This window comes from Hemitrygon akajei, unplaced genomic scaffold (genome assembly GCF_048418815.1).
Source record: "Hemitrygon akajei unplaced genomic scaffold, sHemAka1.3 Scf000105, whole genome shotgun sequence".
In the NCBI taxonomy this organism is placed as follows: domain Eukaryota; kingdom Metazoa; phylum Chordata; class Chondrichthyes; order Myliobatiformes; family Dasyatidae; genus Hemitrygon; species Hemitrygon akajei.
In genome coordinates, this window is record NW_027331991.1 from 31,236 (window position 1) to 42,554 (window position 11,319).

At 58.8% G+C, this 11,319-nt stretch overlaps 1 protein-coding gene across 1 annotated transcript; it reads left to right on the forward strand.

Annotated features, from left to right (window-relative positions):
* Window positions 1-7,400: 7,400 nt before the first annotated feature.
* LOC140723224 (uncharacterized) lies at window positions 7,401-10,424 on the forward strand (the record flags this gene model as incomplete). Its single annotated transcript, XM_073037826.1, has 2 exons — window positions 7,401-7,734; window positions 9,530-10,424. Coding segments are annotated over 2 exons (1,005 nt in total), but the record flags the coding sequence as incomplete, so codon positions are not given.
* Between the last annotated feature and the right edge of the window lie 895 nt (window positions 10,425-11,319).

The window sequence follows — 11,319 nt, forward strand, 5'->3', positions numbered from 1 at the left end:
GGGTCTCACAGTGTGTCAGGACTGTGCCTGGGGTGTTTGTGGTCTCACAGTGTGTCAGGACCCTGTCAGGGGTGTGTGGGATCTCACAGTGTGTCAGGACTGTGCCTGGGGTGTTTGTGGGGTCTCACAGTGTGTCAGGACCCTGTCAGGGGTGTGTGGGGTCTGAAAGTGTGTCAGGACCCTGTCAGGGGTGTTTGTGGTCTCACAGTGTGTCAGGACCCTGTCAGGGGTGTGTGAGGTCTCACAGTGTGTCAGGACCCTGTCAGGGGTTTGTGGGATCTCACAGTGTGTCAGGACTGTGCCTGGTTTTATCGGGTCTCGGTGTCTGGCCGGACCCTGTCAGGGGTGTGTGGGGTCTCACAGTGTGTCAGGACCCTGTCAGGGGTGTGTGGGGTCTCACAGTGTGTCAGGGCCCCGTCAGGGGTGTGTGGGGTCTCACAGTGTGTCAGGGCCCTGTCAGGGGTGTGTGGGGTCTCACAGTCTATCAGGACCCTGCAGGGGTGTGTGGGGTACACAGTGTGTCAGGACCCTGTCAGGGGTGTGTAGGGTCTCACAGTGTGTCAGGAACCTGTCAGGGGTGTGTGTGGGGTCTCACAGTGTGTCAGGACTCTGTCAGGGGTGTGTGGGATCTCACAGTGTGTCAGGACCCTGTCAGGAGTGTGTAGAGTCTCACAGTGTGTCAGGACCCTGTCAGGGGTGTGTGTGGGGTCTCACAGTGTGTCAGGACCCTGTCAGGGGTGTGTGGGGTCTGAAAGTGTGTCAGTACCCTGTCAGGGGTGTGTGGGGTCTCACAGTGTGTCAGGCCCCTGTCAGGGGTGTGTAGGATCTCACAGTGTGTCAGGACACTGTCAGGGGTGTGTGTGGGGTCTCACAGTGTTTCAGGACTCTGTCAGGGGTGTGTGGGGTCTCAAAGTGTGTCAGGACCCTCTCATGGGTGTCTGAGGCCTCAGGGTGTGTCAGGACCCTGTCAGGGGTGTGTGGGGTCTGAAAGTGTTTCAGGACCCTGTCAGTGGTGTGTGGGGTCTGAAAGTGTGTCAGGATCCTCTCATGGTTGTGTGGCGTCTCACAGTGTGTCAGGGACCTGTCCAGGTGTGTGTGGGGTCTCACAGTGTGTCAGGACCCTGTCAGGGGTGTGTGAGGTCTCACAGTGTGTCAGTGACCTGTCCAGGAGTGTGTGCGGTCTCACAGTGTGTCCGGACCCTCTCAGGGGTGGGTGGGGTCTCCCAGTGTGTCAGGATCTGCCTGAGGTGTTTGTGGTCTCACAGTGTGTCAGGACTGTGCCTGGGGTGTTTGTGGTCTCACAGTGTGTCAGGACCCTGTCAGGGTTGTGTGGGGTCTCACAGTGTGTCAGGACTGTGCCTGGGGTGTGTGCGGTCTCACAGTGTGTCAGGACCCTGTCAGGGGTGTGTGGGGTCTCACAGTGTGTCAGGACTGTGCCTGGGGTGTTTGTGGTCTCACAGTGTGTCAGGACTGTGCCTGGGGTGTTTGTGGTCTCACAGTGTGTCAGGACCCTGTCAGGGGTGTGTGGGGTCTCACAGTGTGTCAGGACTGTGCCTGGGGTGTTTGTGGTCTCACAGTGTGTCAGGACTGTGCCTGGGGTGTTTGTGGTCTCACAGTGTGTCAGGACCCTGTCAGGGGTGTGTGGGGTCTCACAGTGTGTCAGGACTGTGCCTGGGGTGTTTGTGGTCTCACAGTGTGTCAGGAACCTGTCAGGGGTGTGTGGGGTCTCCCAGTGTGTCAGGACTCTGCCTGGGGTGTTTGTGGTCTCACAGTGTGTCAGGACCCTGTCAGGGTTGTGTGGGGTCTCACAGTGTGTCAGGACTGTGCCTGGGGTGTTTGTGGTCTCACAGTGTGTCAGGACCCTGTCAGGGGTGTGCGGGATCTCACAGTGTGTCAGGACTGTGCCTGGGGTGTTTGTGGGGTCTCACAGTGTGTCAGGACCCTGTCAGGGGTGTGTGGGGTCTGAAAGTGTGTTAGGACCCTGTCAGGGGTGTGTGGGGCCTCACAGTGTGTCAGGACCCTGTCAGGGGTGTGTGGCGTCTCACAGTGTGCCAGTACCCTGACAGGTGTGTGTGTGGTCTTACAGTGTGTCAGACCCTGTCAGGGTTGTGTGGGGTCTCACAGTGTGTCAGGACCCTGCCAGGGGTGTGTGGGGTCTCCCAGTGTGTCAGGACTCTTCCAGTAGTATGTGGGGTTTCACAGTGTGTCAGGACTGTGCCTGGGGTGTTTGTGGTCTCACAGTGTGTCAGGACTGTGCCTGGGGTGTTTGTGGTCTCACAGTGTGTCAGGACCCTGTCAGGGGTGAGAGGGGTCTCAATGTTTATCAAGATCATCTTCGGAGCGTGTGGTGTCTCTCAGTGGGTCAGGACCCTGTCAGGGGTGTGTGGTGTCTCTCAGTGTGTTAGGACCCTGTCAGGGGTGTGTGGGGTCTCCCAGTGTGTCAGGACCCTGTCAGGGGTGTGTGGGGTCTGAAAGTGTGTCAGACCCTGTCAGGGTTGTGTGGGGTCTCACAGTGTGTCAGGACCCTGTCAGGGGTGTGTGGGGTCTCCCAGTGTGTCAGGACTCTTCCAGTAGTATGTGGGGTTTCACGGTGTGTCAGTACTGTGCCTGAGGTGTCTGTGGTCTCACAGTGTGTCAGGACTGTGCCTGGGGTGTTTGTGGTCTCACAGTGTGTCAGGACCCTGTCAGGGGTTTGTGGGGCCTCACAGTGTGTCAGGACCCTGTCAGGGGTGTGTGGGGTCTCACAGTGTGTCAGGACCCTGTCAATGGTGTGTGGGGTCTCACAGTGTGTCAACACCCTGACAGGGCGGTGTGTGGGGTCTCATGCTTTATCAGGACCCTGTCAGATCTGGGTGGGATCTCACAGTCTATCAGGACCCTGCAGGGGTGTGTGGGTTCTCACAGTGTGTCAGTACCCTAAAAGGGGTGTGTGGGGCATCACTGTCTGTCAGGACCCTGTCAGGGGGTGTGTGGGGTCTCACAGTGTGTCAGGACCCTGTCAGGGGTGTGTGGGGTCTCCCAGTGTGTCAGGACCCTGTCAGGGGTGTGTGGGGTCTCCCAGTGTGTCAGGACTCTTCCAGTAGTATGTGGGGTTTCACGCTGTGTCAGGACTGTGCCTGGGGTGTTTGTGGTCTCACAGTGTGTCAGGACTGTGCCTGGGGTGTTTGTGGTCTCACAGCGTGTCAGGACCCTGTCAGGTGTGTGTGGGGTCTCACAGTGTGTCAGGACCCTGCCAGGGGAGTGTGGGGTCTCACAGTGTGTCAGGGCCCTGCCAGGGGAGTGTAGGGTCTCACAGTGTGTCAGGACCCTGTCAGGGGTGTGTGGGGTCTCACAGTGTGTCAGGGCCCTGCCAGGGGTGTGTGGGGTCTCACAGTGTGTCAGGACCCTGTCAGGGGTGTGTGGGGTCTCACAGTGTGTCAGGGCCCCGTCAGGGGTGTGTGGGGTCTCACAGTGTGTCAGGGCCCCGTCAGGGGTGTGTGGGGTCTCACAGTCTATCAGGACCCTGCAGGGGTGTGTGGGGTACACAGTGTGTCAGGACCCTGTCAGGGGTGTGTAGGGTCTCACAGTGTGTCAGGAACCTGTCAGGGGTGTGTGTGGGGTCTCACAGTGTGTCAGGACTCTGTCAGGGGTGTGTGGGATCTCACAGTGTGTCAGGACCCTGTCAGGAGTGTGTAGAGTCTCACAGTGTGTCAGGACCCTGTCAGGGGTGTGTGTGGGGTCTCACAGTGTGTCAGGACCCTGTCAGGGGTGTGTGGGGTCTGAAAGTGTGTCAGTACCCTGTCAGGGGTGTGTGGGGTCTCACAGTGTGTCAGGCCCCTGTCAGGGGTGTGTAGGATCTCACAGTGTGTCAGGACCCTGTCAGGGGTGTGTGTGGGGTCTCACAGTGTTTCAGGACTCTGTCAGGGGTGTGTGGGGTCTCACAGTGTGTCAGGACCCTCTCATGGGTGTCTGAGGCCTCAGGGTGTGTCAGGACCCTGTCAGGGGTGTGTGGGGTCTGAAAGTGTTTCAGGACCCTGTCAGTGGTGTGTGGGGTCTGAAAGTGTGTCAGGATCCTCTCATGGTTGTGTGGGGTCTCACAGTGTGTCAGGGACCTGTCCAGGTGTGTGTGGGGTCTCACAGTGTGTCAGGACCCTGTCAGGGGTGTGTGAGGTCTCACAGTGTGTCAGTGACCTGTCCAGGAGTGTGTGCGGTCTCACAGTGTGTCAGGACCCTCTCAGGGGTGGGTGGGGTCTCCCAGTGTGTCAGGATCTGCCTGAGGTGTTTGTGGTCTCACAGTGTGTCAGGACTGTGCCTGGGGTGTTTGTGGTCTCACAGTGTGTCAGGACCCTGTCAGGGTTGTGTGGGGTCTCACAGTGTGTCAGGACTGTGCCTGGGGTGTGTGCGGTCTCACAGTGTGTCAGGACCCTGTCAGGGGTGTGTGGGGTCTCACAGTGTGTCAGGACTGTGCCTGGGGTGTTTGTGGTCTCACAGTGTGTCAGGACTGTGCCTGGGGTGTTTGTGGTCTCACAGTGTGTCAGGACCCTGTCAGGGGTGTGTGGGGTCTCACAGTGTGTCAGGACTGTGCCTGGGGTGTTTGTGGTCTCACAGTGTGTCAGGACCCTGTCAGGGGTTTGTGGGGCCTCACAGTGTGTCAGGACCCTGTCAGGGGTGTGTGGGGTCTCACAGTGTGTCAGGACCCTGTCAATGGTGTGTGGGGTCTCACAGTGTGTCAACACCCTGACAGGGCGGTGTGTGGGGTCTCATGCTTTATCAGGACCCTGTCAGATCTGGGTGGGATCTCACAGTCTATCAGGACCCTGCAGGGGTGTGTGGGGTCTCACAGTGTGTCAGGACCCTGTCAATGGTGTGTGGGGTCTCACAGTGTGTCAGTACCCTGTCAGGGGTGTGTGGGGTCTGACAGTGTGTCAGACCCTGTCAGTGGTGTGTGGGGACTCACAGTGTGTCAGGACCCTGTCAGGAGTGTGTAGGGTCTCACAGTGTGTCAGGACCCTGTCAGGGGTGTGTGGGGTCTCCCAGTGTGTCAGGACTCTTCCAGTAGTATGTGGGGTTTCATGCTGTGTCAGGACTGTGCCTGGGGTGTTTGTGGTCTCACAGTGTGTCAGGACTGTGCCTGGGGTGTTTGTGGTCTCACAGCGTGTCAGGACCCTGTCAGGTGTGTGTGGGGTCTCACAGTGTGTCAGGACCCTGCCAGGGGAGTGTGGGGTCTCACAGTGTGTCAGGGCCCTGCCAGGGGAGTGTAGGGTCTCACAGTGTGTCAGGACCCTGTCAGGGGTGTGTGGGGTCTCACAGTGTGTCAGGGCCCTGCCAGGGGAGTGTAGGGTCTCACAGTGTGTCAGGACCCTGTCAGGGGTGTGTGGGGTCTCACAGTGTGTCAGGACCCTGTCAGGTGTGTGTGGGGTCTCACAGTGTGTCAGGACCCTGCCAGGGGAGTGTGGGGTGTCACAGTGTGTCAGGGCCCTGCCAGGGGAGTGTAGGGTCTCACAGTGTGTCAGGACCCTGTCAGGGGTGTGTGGGGTCTTACAGTGTGTCAGGACCCTTTCAGGGGTGTTTGGGGTCTCACAGTGTGTCAGGACCCTGTCAGGGGTGTGTGGGTTCACACAGTTTGGCAGGACCCTCTCAGGGGTGTGTGGGGTCTCACAGTATGTCAGTACCCTAAGAGGAGAGTGTGTGGTCTCACAGTGTGTCAACACCCTGACAGGGCGGTGTGTGGGGTCTCACGCTTTATCAGGACCCTGTCAGATTTGGGTGGGATCTCACAGTCTATCAGGACCCTGCCAGAGGTGTGTGGGGTCTCACAGTCTATCAGGACCCTGCCAGGGGTGTGTGTGGTCTCCCAGTCTGCCTGGACCCTTTCGGGGCTGTGTGTGGTCTCCCAGTGTGTCAGGACTCTGTCAGGGGTGTGTGGGGTCTCCCAGTGTGTCAGGACTCTTCCAGTAGTATGTGGGGTTTCACGCTGTGTCAGGACTGTGCCTGGGGTGTTTGTGGTCTCACAGTGTGTCAGGACTGTGCCTGGGGTGTTTGTGGTCTCACAGTGTGTCAGGACCCTGTCAGGGGTGTGTGGGGTCTCACAGTGTGTCAGGACTGTGCCTGGGGTGTTTGTGGTCTCACAGTGTGTCAGGACTGTGCCTGGGGTGTTTGTGGTCTCACAGTGTGTCAGGACCCTGTCAGGGGTGTGTGGGGTCTCACAGTGTGTCAGGACTGTGCCTGGGGTGTTTGTGGTCTCACAGTGTGTCAGGACCCTGTCAGGGGTGTGTGGGGTCTCCCAGTGTGTCAGGACTCTTCCGGTAGTATGTGGGGTTTCACAGTGTGTCAGGACTGTGCCTGGGGTGTTTGTGGTCTCACAGTGTGTCAGGACTGTGCCTGGGGTGTTTGTCGTCTCACAGTGTGTCAGGACTGTGCCTGGGGTGTTTGTCGTCTCACAGTGTGTCAGGACTGTGCCTGGGGTGTTTGTGGTCTCACAGTGTGTCAGGACTGTGCCTGGGGTGTTTGTGGTCTCACAGTGTGTCAGGACCCTGTCAGGGGTGTGTGGGGTCTCACAGTGTGTCAGGACTGTGCCTGGGGTGTTTGTGGTCTCACAGTGTGTCAGGACTGTGCCTGGGGTGTTTGTGGTCTCACAGTGTGTCAGGACCCTGTCAGGGGTGTGTGGGGTCTCACAGTGTGTCAGGACTGTGCCTGGGGTGTTTGTGGTCTCACAGTGTGTCAGGACCCTGTCAGGGGTGTGTGGGATCTCACAGTGTGTCAGGACTGTGCCTGGGGTGTTTGTGGGGTCTCACAGTGTGTCAGGACCCTGTCAGGGGTGTGTGGGGTCTGAAAGTGTGTCAGGACCCTGTCAGGGGTGTTTGTGGTCTCACAGTGTGTCAGGACCCTGTCAGGGGTGTGTGAGGTCTCACAGTGTGTCAGGACCCTGTCAGGGGTTTGTGGGATCTCACAGTGTGTCAGGACTGTGCCTGGTTTTATCGGGTCTCGGTGTCTGGCCGGACCCTGTCAGGGGTGTGTGGGGTCTCACAGTGTGTCAGGACCCTGTCAGGGGTGTGTGGGGTCTCACAGTGTGTCAGGGCCCCGTCAGGGGTGTGTGGGGTCTCACAGTGTGTCAGGGCCCTGTCAGGGGTGTGTGGGGTCTCACAGTCTATCAGGACCCTGCAGGGGTGTGTGGGGTACACAGTGTGTCAGGACCCTGTCAGGGGTGTGTAGGGTCTCACAGTGTGTCAGGAACCTGTCAGGGGTGTGTGTGGGGTCTCACAGTGTGTCAGGACTCTGTCAGGGGTGTGTGGGATCTCACAGTGTGTCAGGACCCTGTCAGGAGTGTGTAGAGTCTCACAGTGTGTCAGGACCCTGTCAGGGGTGTGTGTGGGGTCTCACAGTGTGTCAGGACCCTGTCAGGGGTGTGTGGGGTCTGAAAGTGTGTCAGTACCCTGTCAGGGGTGTGTGGGGTCTCACAGTGTGTCAGGCCCCTGTCAGGGGTGTGTAGGATCTCACAGTGTGTCAGGACACTGTCAGGGGTGTGTGTGGGGTCTCACAGTGTTTCAGGACTCTGTCAGGGGTGTGTGGGGTCTCACAGTGTGTCAGGACCCTCTCATGGGTGTCTGAGGCCTCAGGGTGTGTCAGGACCCTGTCAGGGGTGTGTGGGGTCTGAAAGTGTTTCAGGACCCTGTCAGTGGTGTGTGGGGTCTGAAAGTGTGTCAGGATCCTCTCATGGTTGTGTGGCGTCTCACAGTGTGTCAGGGACCTGTCCAGGTGTGTGTGGGGTCTCACAGTGTGTCAGGACCCTGTCAGGGGTGTGTGAGGTCTCACAGTGTGTCAGTGACCTGTCCAGGAGTGTGTGCGGTCTCACAGTGTGTCAGGACCCTCTCAGGGGTGGGTGGGGTCTCCCAGTGTGTCAGGATCTGCCTGAGGTGTTTGTGGTCTCACAGTGTGTCAGGACTGTGCCTGGGGTGTTTGTGGTCTCACAGTGTGTCAGGACCCTGTCAGGGTTGTGTGGGGTCTCACAGTGTGTCAGGACTGTGCCTGGGGTGTGTGCGGTCTCACAGTGTGTCAGGACCCTGTCAGGGGTGTGTGGGGTCTCACAGTGTGTCAGGACTGTGCCTGGGGTGTTTGTGGTCTCACAGTGTGTCAGGACTGTGCCTGGGGTGTTTGTGGTCTCACAGTGTGTCAGGACCCTGTCAGGGGTGTGTGGGGTCTCACAGTGTGTCAGGACTGTGCCTGGGGTGTTTGTGGTCTCACAGTGTGTCAGGACTGTGCCTGGGGTGTTTGTGGTCTCACAGTGTGTCAGGACCCTGTCAGGGGTGTGTGGGGTCTCACAGTGTGTCAGGACTGTGCCTGGGGTGTTTGTGGTCTCACAGTGTGTCAGGACCCTGTCAGGGGTGTGTGGGGTCTCCCAGTGTGTCAGGACTCTGCCTGGGGTGTTTGTGGTCTCACAGTGTGTCAGGACCCTGTCAGGGTTGTGTGGGGTCTCACAGTGTGTCAGGACTGTGCCTGGGGTGTTTGTGGTCTCACAGTGTGTCAGGACCCTGTCAGGGGTGTGCGGGATCTCACAGTGTGTCAGGACTGTGCCTGGGGTGTTTGTGGGGTCTCACAGTGTGTCAGGACCCTGTCAGGGGTGTGTGGGGTCTGAAAGTGTGTTAGGACCCTGTCAGGGGTGTGTGGGGCCTCACAGTGTGTCAGGACCCTGTCAGGGGTGTGTGGCGTCTCACAGTGTGCCAGTACCCTGACAGGTGTGTGTGTGGTCTTACAGTGTGTCAGACCCTGTCAGGGTTGTGTGGGGTCTCACAGTGTGTCAGGACCCTGCCAGGGGTGTGTGGGGTCTCCCAGTGTGTCAGGACTCTTCCAGTAGTATGTGGGGTTTCACAGTGTGTCAGGACTGTGCCTGGGGTGTTTGTGGTCTCACAGTGTGTCAGGACTGTGCCTGGGGTGTTTGTGGTCTCACAGTGTGTCAGGACCCTGTCAGGGGTGAGAGGGGTCTCAATGTTTATCAAGATCATCTTCGGAGCGTGTGGTGTCTCTCAGTGGGTCAGGACCCTGTCAGGGGTGTGTGGTGTCTCTCAGTGTGTTAGGACCCTGTCAGGGGTGTGTGGGGTCTCCCAGTGTGTCAGGACCCTGTCAGGGGTGTGTGGGGTCTGAAAGTGTGTCAGACCCTGTCAGGGTTGTGTGGGGTCTCACAGTGTGTCAGGACCCTGTCAGGGGTGTGTGGGGTCTCCCAGTGTGTCAGGACTCTTCCAGTAGTATGTGGGGTTTCACGGTGTGTCAGTACTGTGCCTGAGGTGTCTGTGGTCTCACAGTGTGTCAGGACTGTGCCTGGGGTGTTTGTGGTCTCACAGTGTGTCAGGACCCTGTCAGGGGTTTGTGGGGCCTCACAGTGTGTCAGGACCCTGTCAGGGGTGTGTGGGGTCTCACAGTGTGTCAGGACCCTGTCAATGGTGTGTGGGGTCTCACAGTGTGTCAACACCCTGACAGGGCGGTGTGTGGGGTCTCATGCTTTATCAGGACCCTGTCAGATCTGGGTGGGATCTCACAGTCTATCAGGACCCTGCAGGGGTGTGTGGGTTCTCACAGTGTGTCAGTACCCTAAAAGGGGTGTGTGGGGCATCACTGTCTGTCAGGACCCTGTCAGGGGTGTGTGGGGTCTCACAGTGTGTCAGGACCCTGTCAGGGGTGTGTGGGGTCTCCCAGTGTGTCAGGACCCTGTCAGGGGTGTGTGGGGTCTCCCAGTGTGTCAGGACTCTTCCAGTAGTATGTGGGGTTTCACGCTGTGTCAGGACTGTGCCTGGGGTGTTTGTGGTCTCACAGTGTGTCAGGACTGTGCCTGGGGTGTTTGTGGTCTCACAGCGTGTCAGGACCCTGTCAGGTGTGTGTGGGGTCTCACAGTGTGTCAGGACCCTGCCAGGGGAGTGTGGGGTCTCACAGTGTGTCAGGGCCCTGCCAGGGGAGTGTAGGGTCTCACAGTGTGTCAGGACCCTGTCAGGGGTGTGTGGGGTCTCACAGTGTGTCAGGGCCCTGCCAGGGGTGTGTGGGGTCTCACAGTGTGTCAGGACCCTGTCAGGGGTGTGTGGGGTCTCACAGTGTGTCAGGGCCCCGTCAGGGGTGTGTGGGGTCTCACAGTGTGTCAGGGCCCCGTCAGGGGTGTGTGGGGTCTCACAGTCTATCAGGACCCTGCAGGGGTGTGTGGGGTACACAGTGTGTCAGGACCCTGTCAGGGGTGTGTAGGGTCTCACAGTGTGTCAGGAACCTGTCAGGGGTGTGTGTGGGGTCTCACAGTGTGTCAGGACTCTGTCAGGGGTGTGTGGGATCTCACAGTGTGTCAGGACCCTGTCAGGAGTGTGTAGAGTCTCACAGTGTGTCAGGACCCTGTCAGGGGTGTGTGTGGGGTCTCACAGTGTGTCAGGACCCTGTCAGGGGTGTGTGGGGTCTGAAAGTGTGTCAGTACCCTGTCAGGGGTGTGTGGGGTCTCACAGTGTGTCAGGCCCCTGTCAGGGGTGTGTAGGATCTCACAGTGTGTCAGGACCCTGTCAGGGGTGTGTGTGGGGTCTCACAGTGTTTCAGGACTCTGTCAGGGGTGTGTGGGGTCTCACAGTGTGTCAGGACCCTCTCATGGGTGTCTGAGGCCTCAGGGTGTGTCAGGACCCTGCCAGGGGTGTGTGGGGTCTGAAAGTGTTTCAGGACCCTGTCAGTGGTGTGTGGGGTCTGAAAGTGTGTCAGGATCCTCTCATGGTTGTGTGGGGTCTCACAGTGTGTCAGGGACCTGTCCAGGTGTGTGTGGGGTCTCACAGTGTGTCAGGACCCTGTCAGGGGTGTGTGAGGTCTCACAGTGTGTCAGTGACCTGTCCAGGAGTGTGTGCGGTCTCACAGTGTGTCAGGACCCTCTCAGGGGTGGGTGGGGTCTCCCAGTGTGTCAGGATCTGCCTGAGGTGTTTGTGGTCTCACAGTGTGTCAGGACTGTGCCTGGGGTGTTTGTGGTCTCACAGTGTGTCAGGACCCTGTCAGGGTTGTGTGGGGTCTCACAGTGTGTCAGGACTGTGCCTGGGGTGTGTGCGGTCTCACAGTGTGTCAGGACCCTGTCAGGGGTGTGTGGGGTCTCACAGTGTGTCAGGACTGTGCCTGGGGTGTTTGTGGTCTCACAGTGTGTCAGGACTGTGCCTGGGGTGTTTGTGGTCTCACAGTGTGTCAGGACCCTGTCAGGGGTGTGTGGGGTCTCACAGTGTGTCAGGACTGTGCCTGGGGTGTTTGTGGTCTCACAGTGTGTCAGGACCCTGTCAGGGGTGTGTGGGGTCTCCCAGTGTGTCAGGACTCTGCCTGGGGTGTTTGTGGTCTCACAGTGTGTCAGGA